The sequence below is a fragment of the Parambassis ranga genome, chromosome 12, assembly GCF_900634625.1.
Source record: "Parambassis ranga chromosome 12, fParRan2.1, whole genome shotgun sequence".
NCBI lineage: Eukaryota > Metazoa > Chordata > Actinopteri > Ambassidae > Parambassis > Parambassis ranga.
The window spans coordinates 11,877,238-11,896,768 of record NC_041032.1 but is presented as its reverse complement, the minus strand read 5'-3'; the positions used below and the strand labels follow the sequence as shown (position 1 = coordinate 11,896,768).

Sequence of the window (19,531 nt, the reverse complement as noted above, 5' to 3'; positions counted from 1 at the left end):
CTCGTGGCTCTGCTGCCATTTTTCTCTCTTGACGCTTTGTTATCCTGAAATGTAAATGAAGCTTAATTTGAGAGCATGAGAGATGAATCACATGTTCGTTAAATACTCCAGCAGCCCTAGATAGATGAAAAGTGGCTGGAGAGAACATATGCTCAGACTGAGGGGTCCAAAAGGCAGGGGAGGAGGGTATGATGGAGGGATGTGAAAGGCTGGTGGAGCCTGACCTACATACTGCCTGATCGTTATTCCCCACAGCGGAGAGAAAAAGCCTGAACAACACAAAAATGGAGAATGTGTAGAAATAGCTGTAAATTGATCTGAAGGGGGAGAGAATTACACTGTCAGTATTATCACATGTGACTTGAGTGGGAGAAGCAGCTCGTTAACAGCATCTTCATCATGTGTGTGTTAAAGGAAAGGCCCCGTGTCATTAATTGCTCCCTGTGAGGCTCACTTATTCCTTTGGCCAAGTGGAACGTGGGCTCCCTGCGGCAAAGACACACATAAGGGGGGGGGGGGGGGGGTTCTAAAACACCACTTCCAAGAGTCCCGGTGCTCACACTCATGGTTCAGAATTATCAAAGGCAAGAAAACAGAGCCAATCGCTGAAGAATAGATGACTTCCTGCCAAGTAAAGAGAGAGAGAGAGAGAGAGTAACAGCATGCATACTTTAACTGCACTCTGTAAGTTTTGCGTCAAATTAACTCATCTTTTAATGTCTGCCCACTTTAAAGTCAGTCTATGAGGGGAAGATTCCCACATGAAGAACTGACAATTACAGCTCCAACCAGCGCAACAGAAGGTCGAGGAAACACTGGCAGATGGTTGTGCTGTGAAACATATCTAAGGTCTTTAAAACATTTCAGAATGAGCCGTTTCAGACTCGTCTCTCAGCCTTGTCGAAGATATAAATAGCTCAAAGTGCCAAGAGTGCTGTGACAAACGTCCTTCAATGAGCTCATTTGAGGGAAAATCAGACAATAAGAACGTACAGAATGTACACTGTATGCATAATGTGGAATAAAAATGGCCACGTCAAGAGCAAAGTCAATTTTATTCTTACAGCTGTTACCAATGCATTCCATTCATATGATCTGTTAATAAAGTGAGACTTCAGATGATCAGACCCACTCTGCAGTAAATACTGCATGTTAACCCAACAGTGTATGAATGCAAGAAAAATATTAAATTCTTGTGACAAATGAATGTAAAGAGAAACAGCCATAACAAAGTCCGTCCAAATCTTATTTACCAAACAATGCATCTATCTAAAATTTCTGAAATTTTGTGCCATGCAACAGTAATTAACTCCTCATGGCTCATGTCGTGTGGCTGCACCGTAATCACATTTTTTTTTTTTTTTTTTTTTTTTGAGGCTGCGGAGCTGAAAGAGGATGAGTGGCCCCCTTTTCCCTTTGAATACTTAACTCGTCACTAATGGGCTCATGGAGGCTGCACAGCTGAGCCTCTGGCTGCCGATAGGCCGCTGAGCTGAACACAAATAAATACAGTACTGAAGATACACACGTGTATACACACGCACACACACACACACACACACAAATGCCCAGTCACCATCACATCCGTTTCTGTGCAAAGGTAAATAGTTTAAAGAACTGCTGTGCAAATTCAATCCCATAATACACTGAGGATCCTCCCTTATACCCACATGTTGATGCATGATGTGTCAATGAAGCTTCTAGCGTTATCCCTGAAAAGAAGTGTACGTGATGTCAGATAAAGGTGAAGGGAAGCGATTAGCTGCCCTTTAGAAGTATGTTAAAAGCAGCCATACCCTGCTCCACCTGACGGAACCACACTGTTCATAAACGACCCCATCAGGAGGGGTGGAGGAAATGCACCAACCTTGATTTTTTATTTTCCATCTTCCTCTGGAAAAAAAAAATAAAAAAGCAATCAGGCTGAGAGCAGCTCAGTCAGCCAGCAGGGGTCAAGCTAGTCCCTCTCAGAAGCTGCAGAGGAAGGATGGACACCTCATTCTCCCTGCCTCTATGGAGACAGCTGAAGGCAGTGCTTAGAGGGAGGGAGGGAGGGAGGCTGGATGACTCGCTACCCTCTCATCAGTTCTCCACATTGGCTCTGAGTGTGCGAGGTTTGAGTCTTTGATGCAGCCGGTACTCCTGGCTGGCCGCCCTTCGCAGGGGAGCTGGAGAGCCGAGCTGAGGGTTGGTGAGGCACATCGTCTGAGTTTTGACGGCTCGCGGCAGCGCCCTGCTGCAGCTCACGGAGCGCCTGTCCTCGACGGCCGACTGGGGCCCCAGCTGGGCCTCGCACAGCTCTAGAAGGGACAGGACCTGCTCTCTCCGTGCCAGAGATTTGAACCTGCGACCAGCAAGGTAGAAAAAGGCTTCCACAAATGCTTGGAGGCCCATTCCTGGAAAAGGAGAGGGGGTGGGGGAGGGGGCAGTCAGCTTAGCTTAGCATAAAGCTAAAGAGGGAACAAAACCGACCCACCAGCAGTTTTGAATACATTGCAGTGAGAAAATGTATATTAAATGTATGTTTTCTGCCCCAAGAGAGGAGTTTGAATGTATGCCCCACAAAAACAAACCTGCATGAGTGAAAGTAAAGTCAGCTCAACACTGCATTAGTGCGCTGAAAGGATCTGCTGCAAGGAGACGTTTGCTTTCATTTGTCCTTCAAAAAGTGACAAAAAATATCATTTGTAAATGCACAAGTTTTATGCCTCCTCTTGGCTCCAAACAAATCCTTCCGTGCACACACACACTCACACACACACAGAAATAACAGACTTTAGTCTCCCTGAATACGTATGAGCTCATTCTGAATTCAGCCCACACTCCTCCTCTGTACAGGCCCTTCTATCCTGGTCCATGTGATCTCCATCCATCCGCTCCGCCTCGCAAACATTCTCTCGCGAGGTGCAATGCCTGAATAATTCATGCTGGATAGTCTCTTCACTGTCACATTGTGATCTCAGCTCATTTCAATTACAGGAGCAGAGTGTCAGAGGGAATCTGACAAAGAATGACAAGCAATTATCTCCAAGCACATTATTTGCTCCGAGTCTGGAGGATGTCCAGCTCTCCGTCCTCTGGATATCGTTTCATTTGTGAGTTTTGTTTTGGTAAGTGTGAGTGTGTGTGTGTGTGCGTGTACCTGCTTCTCTGGACTCGGGTGTTGCTCCTGACCAACGACGCGTGATGTCTATGTAGAGGATGTCCACTGAAGCCATGGTGAAGTTGCTGGTGCTCAGCTTACAGGTCCTAAAAACAATCAGTCAAACTGAAATCACACTCGGGGCCACATTTCCTATAAAAACCTTCATTACTTTTCATTCTAAAAAAATGCTTTTCATCTCAACTAGGTGGAGTGTGCAATACATTTAGGTAAGCAAGTCCTGCAGAGTGAAATGAATAATTTGATGGAGTCTGGTGGCATTAAACTGAGAGTACACATCCCCAGCTTTAGCCGTGCTTTAATGCGCTAAACCATGTGTTGACTTCTGTTTGATAAAACCTGATTTGATACATATAAAAAGAAACCTGTACCTGATAAATGTTCGGAAGGCGGTGGGGCCAAGACGCATGTTGCCCTTGACCCCAAGGAAACGTATGAACAAAGCTGCGATTCGCTCCACCAGCCGCAGGAAGCTGAACTGTTTGGTGTACTTGGGGTAAACCTGCTTCAGACACAGCGAGGGCAGAGCTCCGATTTCATCGCGGCTCCTCTCCTGTGACTCCGCCTCCATGGGAATCTCTTCGCCGTGTTCACCCCCGCCAGCTCTCAGCTGTGGACTTTATGATGGGATAAGAAGAAATATGAAAAAACGAATTATTATAAAATTCACTGCAGACTTTGTGCATGAGCCAGCTGGCTGAACACTTCAGCAGCAGAGCTGCAGCGGACCCGTCCCTTCTTCTGGTGCTGTTCCTGACTGAATAATAGCCTCCAGGCCCTGAGACCGTAGGACCAACCCAGAGAGCTTGTGTCAGCTTAGCTACGGATAGCACTCCAAAAGAGGTAGATTAATGCAACAAGCTTTCCACTTGAATCTGCACTTACAGTGTAGCTTGGCAGAGGAACGGGGGGAAATAATGCAGTGTGAAGGATAAATAACCCGTTTCCTGTCTCACAGTCTCCACACAGACAGTTCACTCATCTGGAATGTTAAAAAAAACTATATTCTCATCAAATGTGTAAACTTCATTATGACTTTAATGGAAGCAGCACAGAAACGCACACAACAATAATCTATACACTGATCAATCCACCTGTAGAGAGAGCAGCTACAGCGGGTGTCAGGTGTGATGTGTTACTACAGTTTCTGAGATGTGTCGTGTCAGAGTTCATTTATAAGCTCGCCCCTCCGTTCCATCAGCAGCCTTCCCCCTGTGGGATACTCTGGCTCTCATACAAAATTAATGTCAGCTTTAAGTTTGGTGTGTTTCTGCCCTTGGGCCCGTGTGTGTGTGTGTGGGTGTGTACACACCAACCCACATCTCCCTCCCTTTTAATTTAGCCTTGCTGTACAGCTGATGGAACAAATGACACATTTATCCTTCTGATTAGAACAATACATGGAATCCAGTGACCTCAAATGATCCTCCTCACAGAAACCCGTGTGGATGTGCAGACCTATGAGTACGCACACATGCAATTAAAGGTACAATCATGTCAAGGGGACACAGTGCTGCAGAGTTTTATGAGGCAGTTTCTTTTTCCATGAATTAGTAAGCAGTGTGAATGGCACCCAGAGAGCACTACTGAATGTTTAATAGAATCAATCATCCCTCAGCAGCCAGAAGGACACCACCCACATCTGTTTAGACAGGATGAGCTATGCTAAAAACGGACACATCTTCAGCAAAAGCTGTCAGCCGGACGGACAGTGAAGGGGATGTCCATAAGCAGCAGGGAAGGGGGGAGAAGTAAAATGACAGAGGGGAAGAATGGCAGCTGATTAAAAGGACACACCGGTCACCAGCGTTAGGCGAGCATGCACGAGGAGGACAAACCCCGAATGTGTAGTCATTAACCTACATAAATGCCGTTGCTGCTCTTTCAGTGAATAAATATGCAAAAGGTGCAGCAGGCCGTCAAAAGTCTTGAAAGCTGTACTGTGCTGCTCTGTGGTCAGACTTTCAGAGTCCTCTGTTTCTTGCCACAAATGAAGCTCTTCCTCTTAACTGTTTGAATCCTCATGTGCACCAGTTAGTGGAAACTTAAACTGAGGTTTACAGGCGCTTCTCCTGACAGGAAGACGCAGAGATGATACTTTGTCCCATATTTTAGTAGGTGTGCCTAATATCATCTTTTTGCTCCTACCCACACTCACCTCTCATAAAGGCTCATAAATCACCTTCTGAGCCATCACACACAGGATTAATGAGCTGGGTGCGAGCAGTGCATGTCTGATACCATCACACACTCATTCCTATACTTCATCATTTATCTCCCTTCTCTGTAAAATGCCACTTTTTTCCTGCCAGTGTTCTGCCATTTTCTATTTACTTATCTCTCCCTGCTGTCTTTTCTGTCCTTTAAACAGCGGCACTGTTGTTACTGTGTGCGTCAGGTCAGCTCTCACCTTCATTTTACTTCAACTTAACAAGTGAAATTCACACACGGGTTGAGTTTTGGGTGACTGAATGTCATCCGTCCCACTGCAGACCAGCTGTCAGTAAAACACAGCAAAGGTATATTTGTTTAGCGGTAAACCATCTGTGCAGTAAACAGACTGCTTAACCTCACATAACAATGCAGGGAAGATGTTTATGATCATTCATTATTCTGAAAGTCTGCAGTGGTAAAACAAATCAGTCCTTCACCAGCAACATGTAGGGTCATAGTTTAGAAATAAGGTCAATGAGTTTCTGTTAGCACCTTAAGAAGTTTTTCACCACATATTCAAGGCCTGAGGTCAAAGTCGACATAAAAAGCAGGAGTCTCTGATAGGAATCAGCTCAAAGAGAAGAGCATTAAAATGTGTATGCAGTGCTGTATTTCCACAGAAGAGGTCCAGCTAATAAATATAGCAATGCATGAGGAATGTAGATTCTATATATTATCGGAGGATTATATCAGTGTTACTGGTCATGAATATAATAGTTAAGTGGATGTAAAGCTAGAGGAGATTTCCCTCTCACAAAGCAGATTAAATAGCTGATATAAGGAATAATCTGTGAAGGAGAGGAGAGCACAGTGAGGACGAAGGGACAAAGGCAAGAAAGGGAAACAGTGGCAGAGCGGAGACAGTAAATCCTCTTGTCATAAAAGAAAAACAGATTGAGAGGAAGAAAAAAAAAAAAACACACACACACCCTAATGGTGGGGGAGATTTATTGCATGGCACCACACAGAGGCAGTCAGCCAGTGAGACCGAGCCTCCAGACTAGTACAGTTATGTGTGAATTTCCAGCCGAGCTCAGCTGAATTTAATTTTTCCATTTAACAAGCTTAGGGAGAGCCGCTGAGTGGTGCAGAGCCGGGCTCAGAGGAGAGGGGTGGGCAGAGTGAGATATCATGTCCTTAAAAGTGGACATGCAGACAAAGAAGTGGAGGCTGGAAGAACTTCAAACTGTGTTTCTGTGAGTGTCTCACTGTGTATATTTACATTGTTGGCTTCCTGTGGCTCGGGTCCATAAGGCGCAGTGTGTCCCTGATCACACCCACTTTGACCTCTTCATCCACAGGACTGGGAACATATTCAAAAACCCCCGGTGCCACCTTAAAATACACAAAGTACTCATTACAACAACGTTCCTCAGAATAACACAACAACACTGTACACTGGATATATTCACTCTGACCTCCTGCTCATGTTCTATTCTCATACTGGGGTTGGAATTGACTTCTAGTAACACTGGTTTCAAGTTCTTCATCAGCAGGATGTCAAAACCTAATATCTGAAACAGACATACACAACATTATTACATAGGTAGGAGCAATATAGATAAAGCTTTTATTGTGTTTAAACTGATATAATTGTACATATATATCTATGCCTATATATGTGGGATTCTAGGAAATATTTCACAATAAAAGCCTGAAAAATGTGAATCATGAATTGCTAGGAGGCTTTTATTTTGAAGCCTTTGACAGGAAATGTAATGCAGATCAAAACAAATATTCAAGTCTACTCACTGCACCCTAACTGAACATATACGCAGGTGCTTCCACACTTCTGACCCACCTGGAAGCACGTAGGTCCTGGTTTTCCAGGTGGTATGTCGGCCTGATAGTACACTTTCAGTTCCGGCGCCACAGCTATGACGGTCTTTATAACGAGGGCGATGATGTCAGACCACACCCTCTTGATGTCGACACCTTTAGCTGCCAGCCTGTACAGCACGCTGGACAGAGTGCGCTTGCTGCCTGTGTTCTGGCTGTCCGAGTGGACGAAGTTGCCACTGTGGACGTTGAGCGAGTAGTTTGTCAGGTGCATGAAGACGTGGCTCAGATTCTTCTGACTTGGCTCCTATGAAAGCAGAATAAGGATCATATGGCATTGCATCATAGTGTCACAATAGATCTTCAATGTGGCTACCTGATAAGGTTCAGTGCAAAACCGCGTCAGGCCTTCTTTGGCAATGTAGATCTCCAATGGCTCCAATGATTTAATCAGCACGTAGAGGCGGATATCAAACTTGAGCTTGTCAATGAGTAGCGGCTTTTGGATGTACTCCTGGACGACAGCCTGTTTGGCCTGTGAACCCGTCATGAGCTTAAGGTCACTAGGGTCACGGATGAGGTAGATACCGTCCCCCTGAGAGCCCCCGTCCGGCTTTACAATAAATGTGGTGTTGACGGTGGCATCATTATCCTTCACCATTCGAATCTATGAGAAAGAAATTATTATAGTGTGGGTTGGTGACATGATAGACACACATGAAGTACATAGGAACAGGAAATGGGGGACAGGGAACAGTTTCATCTGCTGAAAAGTAAATCTGAATAAAAACTGATATTGTGCTGCCCTCTGCTGGACAACAAATATTACCATTACTGCATGTCACTCCTGTAACCATTTACTCTTTAAATTGCATCATAATAAGACTGCAATGTACCTGTGAGGAAAACTGCTGATACTCCTCGGGCAGGATCCAGGAACGGGGGTAGAAGTCGTACTCTTCTGGGAACACCTCCTGCATCGTCCGCATTGCCCGACTCAAGTTGATCTTTCGTAGCATTTCAACCATTCCTGCGAAGGGTGAGGGACATATTCAGGAGAATTAGATTCACAAGAACATTTATAGCTGAGCAAATGGCTTTACAGTAAGCTGATAGAGTGGAGAAAGGGAGAAGTGGCTCATAATTAGAGAACACGTTTTCCACAACTTGCTGTTCATTAAGCGATAGAGAAGCTGTAAAATACCTGGAAACTTGTTGACCTGTCCAGAAACAATATTTTCATTGTCATGGAAAGAAACGCCGTGCCAGTAGATGTCACAGGCGGCTCGTCTTCCCAAAGGGAACTGGTGAAAAGAGAGAACAAACCGTGAAGAGGTGGAATAATAACAACAGGTTAACTCAGAACGTTGTTTTGCGTTTGTAAAAGAGAAAGGAGGCTTGAGTTGTTAGTGTGACTCAGGACATTAGGAAGGTGTTTGCCCCTCTGGGGGACGCCAGAGTGAAGGGATAATCTTGCCTAAAGATGGCAAGCAGTGCGTGTTCGGTTGTGATGAGCTGGTAAAGAGCAGGAGAAGTGATACTATAAAAGGATTTAGATAGCAAGGAAATCCTACTGGCACAAGGCGCAGCTTATGTCCTCTCCCTCTGCCCACTTCACACACTCCAGGAATCACAATTTACTCCCTGATTGTATCATCACGTCACAAGGACTCTAATATCAAATCATAGTGGAAAGTCAGCATCATGTCCTCATCACCCTCTTAAGCTGTACACTTGATGTGACCCGCCTTGCTGCAGGATAAATCTGTGAGTTGCATCTCGTTAACCAGATAGCGTGAGACCGTGTCACGCTGGGAAACCCTGCTCAACAGCCAAGGCCTGCTATAAATACCACCGCACGGATGCCAGCGTATAACCGTCCTATCGCATCAAGGGAGGAAGGCACATTAATGTGAGAAGTTCTTAGGCATTACACCTAAAAATAGACACCTTCTACTGGTGTGGACTTACACATTTGTTTTCCAGGCTACTTTCAGAATGAAAATATCAATTTGATCTTTTGTATTCTCTCTTAACATCTGCAGCCACATCGAGCGCACAGATACTCACCCTGTCTCTCATATAGCATTTATACAGTCAGATATCTAGGTTATTATTTTCCAACCACGCTCGAGACATTTTGAAATCCACGCCGATTAATTTCAAATGTCAGCTTAGTCTGTAGGATGCTTCTCAACACACTAACCCTCTGTTAAAATGCAGTGTTAGTTTAATTTTCTAATGTTGTCACTAAGAGCTTGAGGCTGCCATTCAATCTGCCTCGAAGAGGACTAAATGTTTATTGGATTAAAGGAGCTTACAGCTAATCATTTCCAACTGTTTAAGAGATGCTTAAAAGTCAGTTGACATCTGCCTCTCAAGCCTGAGAATTCTACAGATGTAGAGGCGTATTAATCTGGATGCTAAACTCTCTTTAATGCCAAACACACAATTCATCATCAATCACTAAAATGTTCTATCCAGCATCCACCATCTTGAAAAAAGGAGTTCATACCATAACTAATGGCTGCTTGAATTTCAGCCACTTTAACAGCTATTGACAGCTTCTTTCCAAATGACACATAATCTGTAGCACCCTTGACTTTGCTGTGGGGGGGGGCAAGGGTGCATCACGCAGACAAAAGCGTGGTAATCTATAGGTCCTCCAATGCCTGACCTGGAAGGGGGTTTAAGTGTCACGGCCTGGTCACTGGTGATAAGTAGGGTCTTTACTTTGCCTGCCATTCTTGACTGCTCATACATAATGGAGTGTGTGCTGACAAAAAGCTGCTGGCAGGTATTCATTGCATCACATTGAAAATGACCATATGGTGTTTACTGCTCGGAGTAAGAAGAACTGCATCAATTAGCTCTCTCATAAATTTTTTAAGGTTCACTTTCATCCAAAGCCATTCTATGCTGCTGTGGCTGAAAAAAAACGTGATCATGCCATCTAATCAATAACTTATATACCGGTAATAACCCAGGAAAAGTCAGGGTAAACGCAGCAATCCTGTGCAAACTGTTGGGGCTATCTTTAAACAGGAAAGGCCAGCTGCTAGATTCCACACCAGACATGCCATCATAGGACTGTAAATGTCACATCAAGGCAACACACTCCATTTTGTTTTTCAACATAATATTTATCTATATGTATATGAAAATGTACACAAACTTGAATGTGGCACACCTCTTTCCATTTTAGCTGCTTTATGCTGATCTTCAGCGCCTCCAGCGAGGTTTTGGCTTTGGAGGTGTCCACTGTCACAGGTCTTCTCCTCCTCGTTTTGAATCCTTCTTCACGGCGTGTGTCTTGAGTGCTTTTAGATGATTCGTGGTGAATAGTGACATAGTTGCCATTAGTCTCTGACTTGCCCTGCAGTATCTTGCCAGTTCCCTTAATGTGAAGTCTGTTCAAGTTTTTCTCAGTGTGAGCAGAAACTGCAGACCCATGCAGTGACACCTCTGACATGTGTTTGCCAGAGGACTTCTTGTCATCTTTGCCCAGCTTCATCCGACTTTTACCTCTGTGTTTACATGTCATAGAGGCTCTGGATGCATCTGTGCCGGATATGGTGATGCTGGAGGATTCAGGTGAGAGAGAAGCTGGAGGAGAGGAGACGAGCACCGGCTCCTCTGCATCCTCACCCCGTTTCTCCTCTTCATCCTGCTCAAATGATTTCATTTGCTCGAGTTGAACTTTGACTTTGACATAATGATCACTCATTATGCGACATGCGACGTGTAACGCTGCTTGGCAGGGCACAGAGTGCGATAATCCGACACACCGGCAAGCTAACGTTGATCAGAGATGATGGAGCACGCATTGCTAGCTTAAATGAACAATCAAAGAATAAAAGCCATTTGCTTCATGTCATGTCAAACGCAGAGGGAGTGAGCAGACGATGGAAATGTGCTCAAAGATGTTACTTTGTCCGTTGCCACGCTAGGATCGCTAGTTACCGCTTGACATACCCGGCTAAACAAGCACCGTAAGCTAACGTCGTTAGCTGCTGGTCTCAATATTTTTTTTTACTTCAAAATGCTAACGGCGGCCACAAACAAGCGATGATTTATCCTAGCTGCTACAGGCTGGGAGCAGCACTTGTAACCAACACTGCTAGCTAAACCTGACGTTAGCCTGTCAAAGTTAATTTAGCTAACACATGCTTCTGACCCGTTGGTTAAGCCGACCGTTAACTTTTGGTAGATCTTGTCTTACCGGGACCGTTATCTATCTGTCTAGCAGTGATCTGTGTTTTGCCCACACGATGCCGATAGTCCTCTCTGCTCCTCGCTGCGTGTGTCTGTGTGTCGTCCCTGTGTTGTTAAGCAGCAGAAGGCAGACCAGCCCAGCCTCCATCTGCCTTAAACACCAGCTGATGCTGCCTTTTGAGTTCCTCGTAATCCAGCTTTATACTCTCGTTGCGGACTTCAAAATCTACAGCGGGTCAGGTCAGAAACTGAAGCAGCTACATTAATAACTCCGGCAGTGAGTGTTTACACAGATTTCTATTTTAAATACGGTGACACTCTCTGATGCAGTTTTGTTTACAAATCTCCTTTTGGACGAATGTCCATATTTCCGACAGCACCTGAAGGCAATGTAGGGATGCCATGTTTCTGTGTCCCACCATCAGAGCACAACATGATATCAACAAATACACCACATTTCACCTTCTTCAAAAATCGATTCTGTCACTCAATGGCTTTAATTTTCAAAATATTGATTAGAAACGTTTTGCTTGCTGATTAATTTGTTTCTTTTATATGTCTGCCCAAGAACAGAATAATCACACAACCATGGAATAAGGGCTGCCCTCACAATTTACATAAACATGAGTATTTCCAAACCTTATGGACTAAGGAGTTTGCTGGAGTGTCTGTCCAGAGCAAACGCTCCTAGCACATCCGGATGACATCCTAGACTTTCTGTGTACACATGTGAAGAATATGATGCACAGCAGAAGTGAAGGATTACATGATACCAAGGTGGTGGTCTTTCAGTATCAAGAGCAGTGGGGTGAGTTTTTTAATGTAGTTGTTTTTCAGAGCCAACCCCTTGTTTATACATTTCCTTTGTTTGAATTTGCAGAAAATGTATTCTTGCATAAAGAAAGGACACAGACTCTACAGCCATCTGTGGAAGAATTCCCTTCCTCTACACCCATTAATTAGTAAGTCCTCTATTTCCCTTGTGGTATCATCACATCCCAGTGAGGCAGGACAGGAAACTGGCAGCTTGCCTTCATTCACGATTTTAAGCCAAGAGAAGAGTGTGTGTCCAGCTGCTGGAGTAGAGCTGTTTCCTCCCCTCCCACCAGGAAAGACAGAAAACAAGTTTGAGGTGTCACTCATTTCATACCGTAAAACTGTACTTCCGTCGAACCTTCAGAAGGCACAAGTCTCCAAACAAGTGCAGGGATAAACATCAGCTCGTCTGACTGACTGTCCTTACCACAACAAACCAGCAGCTACCATGGAATCAAAGCCAGTCAGGGCCAGCACCAAGTTTGACACAAAAATAGATTCGCAGCTGCAAAAATCAAAGGCAGAGCCTGGATGGTTTGACCTCCCTGTTTTATACAGGCCTAAAGGAGGGTATGTAATAGATCCAGAACTCATTCCAGTCAGTCAGAGCAGGGACTGTGGCAAACACAGAGTGCCCTGCTTTGCAGCATAAATGACGCCCCCTACAGTAGACATCGCAGGCTGCACCAGAGAACGCTGGAGAACACAAACTGCAGCCTCACTATGCATCTTTATTTGGGGCATCAGCAGGTGGCAGAAAGTGAAAACCACTCTACTCCTATAACAAGAATGTGAACTGTTGTCATGCCTTGTTCTTGTTAGAGGAATTAAATCCGTTAATGATGCAGCTGATGTCATATTGAATTTTCTAACCTTCCACTAAATAAAGGCCCCTACGTGGCCTCATGTTGCCTGAATCTGGGCTACGAAGATGCACTTGAACACACCACAGAGACCACAGTCAGCTAACATGAGCGTTCTGCTCCAGTCTGAAAAGAAATAAGATGTGTAACCTAAGGCAACCAAGTCTGTCAATCATCCTGAGCTAACACATTAGGCTTGGCATTCAGAAGAAGAAGCACAAAAGTTTATTTGTCAAATTAGACATTTTTTTTCAGTTTAATCACATCTGATGTCTCCAGTTCAATCAGAATACAGATATTTCAATTCTTTATATATATATATATATATATATATATATATATATATATATATATATATATGTATATATATATATATATATATATATATAAAACGTCTCTGCTTCAGATGCTGAGTAATTTATACAAAAGAAACAACAACGTCCGACCAATATTCACAGTTGTACAAAAACTGCTCATCACTACGTCTCTACAGCAGAAAGAGGAGTATTCTATGAAACCGAAAATAATCCATTATGTCGGTTACTTTACTTTAAAAATTAATTATTTACACACATTTATTTTACAGATAAAGTTATAGGCAGTGTCCTGAGAATATTATGTGCAAACAGATGAATGTCCTTCGCAAAATAATCCAAAGCATGACAAGGCTTATATTGGGTTTTAAGCCTGCTTTGTCTCCAGTTTCACATTGTTTAATACTTCACATTTCCCCGAACATACATAAAAAATCAGCCGAGCAGACTTTCTTCATGTAATGGTTCATTCTTAGGAGTGGAGTGGGCTGTTTTCAGGAGTACTGAGTGTTAGAGATTTTCTTCCACAGTAACGTCTTCAGGTTGTTAAGGACTAGTGAGTGGTGAACCTCCATCTGGCTTGCCAAACCGCTGAGCGTCACACAGGTGCGTAGCTGCTTTTCCAGATCCCCACGGAGGTCTGAGGGGGCTCCGAAAAGCAGGAAATCCTGCAGCAGCATGCACACTTTGGCCAGATTTGGCTGCACGACCTCAGTGTTACACTGCTTCACCAGGCGATCACAGGTGGCCGTGCAGTCCCGGCCGTAAGTACAGTCTGCATTAGTCTCACATCGCCGCCCCTTCAGATATCCCCGGACGACAGCCTCTGACGCCACACTTCGCAGGTTGGACATCTTGCAATCGTATTTTGCGTTGTAGCCCACGTGGTAAGGATTGGCGTCACATATTAGAAAGCTGCCATATGCTCCGTGGAAAACTTCTTCTACAAACTCCAGCAGGCCGATAGTGATGCGAGCCCTGCGTGGCCAGGCTGGTGCAAGCCAGTGGTTCAGGTTGGAGCTCACAGCCTCTGGGACAAGAGCCTGCAAGTAATGCGGCACCTCTAGCCTGTAGAGGGAGCTGTGGGCCACGGGTTCTGTCACGTACAGGTCTCCGCAGAAGCCTAACAGCTTAGGCGTGTGCTCCTTCTCCTGCAGCGCCACCATCAGGAGGAACTCATTGATCTGGAGAAGTGCCCAGATGGACTTGGCCTCTGCTAGAGACACTTTGCCATCCTGGTTGACATCAGCCAGAGCAATGACCCTGTCCACCAAGGTGCTTAAAGATGGCTGTTCACCGAGGTTAGCCTGCAGGAAGAAGGATAGTTATTGCATGGTGCTTGTGAGAAAAATAAATATGATTTTTATAGTGGCAGATTGCTAAAAAGATTGCTAAAAAAAACCTTGAGAAAACTGTGCAGCATCTCTTTGAACTCGTCCATTGAGGTTCCACGTGTGGGTTTGTCAAATAAGCTCGTCTCCTGTCGTAGCACAGAGTCTGGAGCACCATCAATTTTCACTGGATCTTCAATGCCACACTTGATCACCACAGGTCTCTCCTTCCACAGTCCAATGTATACCTGCAAACATAAAGGTGTAAAATCACTTACAGCATCTTTCCCAACCATTGCCTGTGCAATTGTACTGATTAAAGGTCCCATATAATACATAATCCTCTTTAACAAGCTGGGACCTTTGTAAGTCTCATTATGTGCATGTGTATTTTACGTTTCAGCTCAAAGTAGCATGCAGATCATTCATTCTGCCATACTTAATATTGTTTTTTTATACATAGACACAGGTTAATCAACATGTACCATGTTACCTGTTGTGTAGAGGAATGTGGACATGCAGCGCTGCATGCTCAGGGTTCTCTGATCACACAGTGCCTTGCAGGATGAGCCCGCTATTATACCCCTTCTATAGTGATCACACTGTAAAAAAAAAACAAAAATAAGGAATGCACTACACGGACAACAGGAAACAGGAAGACCCTACAAGTGCCTCGTCCTCTTGTGAAGCTGTTTATACATGAGGTATTTAAGGATATCTCTATATTTACACTCTCTGGTCAGATAACCTTCACTTTGCAGAGACTGTTGGCTTTGAGGAGACATTACACTCCATCCTGTCCTTCTGCCTTCACTTCCTCTTTTGAAATCAACTGACATGTTATGTCTTATCTCTCATTTTTGCTTAGAGTGTGTATGAGAGCACATCACCTCTTTACCAAGTCACAACACTTCATTACACGCTCATCCATATGCTACTCTGCTACTACTTTCTCTGAGTGGTCAGATTATCAGTGATGTGTTGGATAGTCTTCCATTTGGCACAAGCAGCTGGTATGAAGAGGTAAATTAAGGGGAGTGAGGTCATGTGACATTTATAGCCTCCGTACACTCACACAGATGGACGCAAAGGAAGAGAGATGAGTAGCACACAAGCCAAACAGATCTGCTGTGTGCGCTTGCATATAAATATTTGCATCAGTGTGGCAGCATCATAAACTTAAACAGCGTATTTACATAAATGAAACATCAGCTGCAGATTTTCACATGGTTAGAGTAAAGCTTTGCAACTGAATTTTTCTGTCATGTCAGTGTTTGTCTCAGTAAGTGAAATCTTTGGTAACATCTGGACACAGCATGTCCACTGCATCTCGTCCCAGTGCTGTATAACAGAAGGGGGCCCACACACAGCCCAGCTGTCCTGTTTGCCTTTGCTATATTAATCTATGATCTCTGGGGTCTATACAATTACACTACAAAAGAATGTGTTTCTTTTTGTCTTCTGCAACCCACAACAGTATTCAGGTGAAGTGTTTGTGACGTACTCACAATGACCATATGGCACACGTGCCCGCGACAGAGCTCAGAGTAGGAGGCATATTGCATGTAGAGGATCCAGCTGATGACGAGGATGCCCAGCCACGCCAGGAGAAGGTACTTCACCTTAATAGCTGGGAGACGACTCTTTGGAAGGTCAGAGAGGAGAAAGGAGAAAGGAAAATACAAGATTTAGATCTGCACAAAACAATGCACTGAATTGGACAAGGAAACGGAATAAAACAAAGAAGTCTTGATTCATTCATGTTAACATTTAATCCTGTTTTTAGGTACTAAGCCATACTACAAAATGCATTAATAGATTGTTAACACTGATAATTCAGTGTGGAAACAGCAATTTACTGCTGGCACCTTAATTATTTTAGCAAATTTTCAGTCATGGATGTGTTTCTGCTTCTGCCCCACTGTATTGATGGAGCACATGTTGCAGCTTTAGATAGAACAGAAGTTAACTATGCTACACTGTTATAGATTAAGCCAAATAGTGAGTTAAAAATAGCTTCTGCTGCAACATTAAAGTGACAAACAATCTAATGGATCAATAATTCAATCACATGGCCTACATATGACTTTAAAATAAGCCTTACTACTTTACTTTAGTAAATGTAAGCACATTTAAGTGTAGTTAAGAAGGATTAGGACTTAACACTTTTACTTAAGGATGAATGTTAAATTTAAAAACATGCATCATCTAATAATAATAATCATGGAAAAATAAAAGTATGCTGGTAATTTCCTTTTACTCCTAGAGTAACTGTAACGTTTGTAACTAGAAATGTATATTATTCCTAAGCATTGCATATTAAAGCCTATATCTGTACGAGCCATCTTACTGTGTCCATGTGAACTGGACTGATTGGCTCCATTTGCGCACACTAGGTGCTGATGTACCGTGTGCTGTGGACCGACACCGTGCTGTCACACACACACACACACACACACACACACATACCTGCAGGCCTTTGGACAGAGGACAGAACAGCATCAAATGGACCAGTCTGCGCAAAGCCCTGGGCATCATGAGCGACTCTGTTTGACGGAGCGAGAAAACAAGAGATTCCTGTCTGATCACATCCTCACAGCAACATACGTCATGCGTCGTAAATAATCTAATTATTAAACGCAGGGGATCGCATGTTTTTTTTAATCTTGTATGCTACAGCGCTGTGGTCGTAATCCAGTTTTTTTTTCTATTAAAAAATCAAACACCGGACAAAAAAATGATCCAGTGTTCGTCCTTGAAACTGAGCGATTTCTTCTCCATGTGACACAAAAAACCTCCGCTACTGATTAGAATGAAAGTCATCCATCCCCAGCAGCTCGTCCGATTGATTAAAAAGCAGTGTTATATCTACCCCATCGTTTCTAGCCTATCAATTGTGACACAGAAATAACCGATGCGCACACAACCTCCGTTTCCCAGAGACCCACTGCTGCGCTTCTTTAAAGGGAGAGGAGACGTTGTTTTTTTTTTGCCGACAAAAAAATCTTTACTGCGCTTCATGTCTGTTTATACGGCAGCCAATTATCCCACACCACGTATGCTTTCTGTTCAACGGAGTGGGAGGTGTTAGGAGTGATTGTACAGAAATAAAAACTAACAATTAAAAATGTTCACATGTCCATATATCATTTCAAAATAAGACACAACTAAAGACCAACTTGTGCAGCGGCATTATGTTCTTAAATAATAGAACAAATAAACATGACAACTGCAGAAATCATTTTAAATGCTTTATTGATTAATGAAAAAGCTACATTTGATATTATTAAAATGTCACAGTGTCCTTCAAGCAGCGTCTGTGAGCACAGGTCTGTACGTTTTCTGCAGGTTTTCACAGTTTGCAATAAGGACAGGTGTCTGTGGGCACAGGTGCAGGCATTTCCACATTCACTCAGTCTAACTCAGTCTACTTTTAACTGTGTCTCTCCAAAGGCCTGCACATGTCTTCAAATGGCTTCGGGCAGGATGATGTTTTGGGACATCTATAAATAGAAATCATAATAATTTTGTTGGCTGGTTTCAGTCTCCAGTTTCAGAAATGAGTTGACATTGTTAATGTATGGATGTATTTTTCTTACCTGCTGCTGCACAGGTCCATCTGTGACACATGAACCTGGAGCTTCTACATGATCAGGACCTTTATGACAGGGTAAACAAAAGCTGAACGTACCTTTGAGTATCACTCAGTGGTACTGGTATAGAGTGAGTTAAATATCTGGCCCGGTTCCATACCCAAAGTCCACCAAACAGTGGAAATTGAGCTATCGTGAGCCTCTTATTCTCTGCCCGCGTACTGCGCAACAGAGACACTGCAGCCAGAGTTGCGTCTCAAGGGGCAAATATAATAAAATCTGAAGTATCACAAATATGCAACAAGACAAGTTACCATTCTGTGGAACGCTGTCACGTGTCGTCTTTCACAGTGGGGTAAATCTCTGCAGCTTCCCCCCACACATTTACCTACAAACAACAGATCAGATGAACGCAATCATTAAAAAAAACACTGACAATATATCTATTTATTAACATCTGACATGATTTCTGAAAGCTGTGACCACATTGTTGTGATTTTTTAAAATTGATTTTTAAGTCTGTATTTTTTTTGACATTCCCCTTAATTAAGAAATAATAATAAGTCTCACTTCCTCCTCACTGTTAAATGTTACTTATGTAAAACTAATGACACCACTTACATATATAGCTACAGGCTATTTTTAGCTCGCACACTTTCAACCGCAGCCACAAGTTATAAGTATGAGGTGCTAAAAATCCCCTAACAGCATATAAGAACCAATAATTAGCATATAAAGCTAAAAATACAAATAATGTCAGCTGTACAGTTATATGTGACTGAACTTGGGATACTCGATATAACCTGTTGCACACCAAAAGGAAGTAATGCAGTGTTAAAGACAGACATACAACCACTGAAGCGGAATAAAAATGAACATCTCAGCTCTTCTACATATAAACGTCCACTGCGAATTTTTGATGCGTTACATAAACATAAATAGATATTTTAAAGACAGTCGTGATCGTTTTTTAAGGAAGTCTTACTAAGGTTTTTTAAAAAAATCCTTCAAACATCCTGGTATTTAAATAACATCGCACCGTTTAATCAAACCATTCATCTTATGAATTAATTATTAAGCCTCACACTCCCACTCACCATTTTGTGGTGGCAGCTCATCTCCCCTGGCGGCCACTGACAGACGATACCGGAAATCCTGTGATACAACTACGGAAGCCGAGAACGAACTTCGCCACTGCACGTTTACGCCTTTCCGTTAGTGAGAGCAAATTTTCACTTTATTT

At 43.3% G+C, this 19,531-nt stretch overlaps 2 protein-coding genes and 1 long non-coding RNA gene across 6 annotated transcripts; all 3 read right to left on the bottom strand.

Moving 5' to 3' along the window:
• Positions 1–1,349: 1,349 nt before the first annotated feature.
• ttll11 (tubulin tyrosine ligase-like family, member 11) lies at positions 1,350–11,586 on the bottom strand. 4 transcript variants are annotated; one of them, XM_028418605.1, is made up of 11 exons: positions 11,379–11,586; positions 10,347–10,823; positions 8,361–8,460; positions 8,053–8,186; positions 7,533–7,823; positions 7,179–7,463; positions 6,796–6,891; positions 6,600–6,712; positions 3,535–3,780; positions 3,143–3,249; positions 2,083–2,396 (listed from the first exon to the last, which is right to left on the bottom strand). In XM_028418605.1, the coding sequence occupies exons 2-11, from the start codon at positions 10,698–10,700 to the stop codon at positions 2,083–2,085; spliced, it is 2,040 nt and encodes a 679-aa protein (XP_028274406.1). In that variant the 5' UTR covers positions 10,701–10,823; positions 11,379–11,586. The 4 variants fall into 4 exon arrangements, with proteins under 4 accessions (XP_028274405.1, XP_028274406.1, XP_028274407.1 ...); XM_028418606.1 differs by lacking the exon at positions 11,379–11,586 and adding an exon at positions 2,574–2,659 and having other exon boundaries at positions 2,261–2,396; positions 10,347–10,883; XM_028418604.1 differs by lacking the exon at positions 11,379–11,586 and having other exon boundaries at positions 1,350–2,396; positions 10,347–10,883.
• Positions 11,587–13,497: 1,911 nt separating this feature from the next.
• On the bottom strand, positions 13,498–17,582 carry dipk1b (divergent protein kinase domain 1B). Its single transcript, XM_028418204.1, has 5 exons — positions 17,165–17,582; positions 16,204–16,338; positions 15,181–15,297; positions 14,767–14,943; positions 13,498–14,671 (listed from the first exon to the last, which is right to left on the bottom strand). The coding sequence occupies exons 1-5, from the start codon at positions 17,231–17,233 to the stop codon at positions 13,859–13,861; spliced, it is 1,311 nt and encodes a 436-aa protein (XP_028274005.1). The 5' UTR covers positions 17,234–17,582; the 3' UTR covers positions 13,498–13,858.
• Positions 17,583–17,932: 350 nt separating this feature from the next.
• Positions 17,933–19,447, bottom strand: LOC114443995 (uncharacterized). Its single transcript, XR_003671488.1, has 4 exons — positions 19,386–19,447; positions 18,603–18,676; positions 18,295–18,353; positions 17,933–18,198 (listed from the first exon to the last, which is right to left on the bottom strand). It is a non-coding gene; the product is annotated as an uncharacterized LOC114443995 (long non-coding RNA).
• Positions 19,448–19,531: the final 84 nt, after the last annotated feature.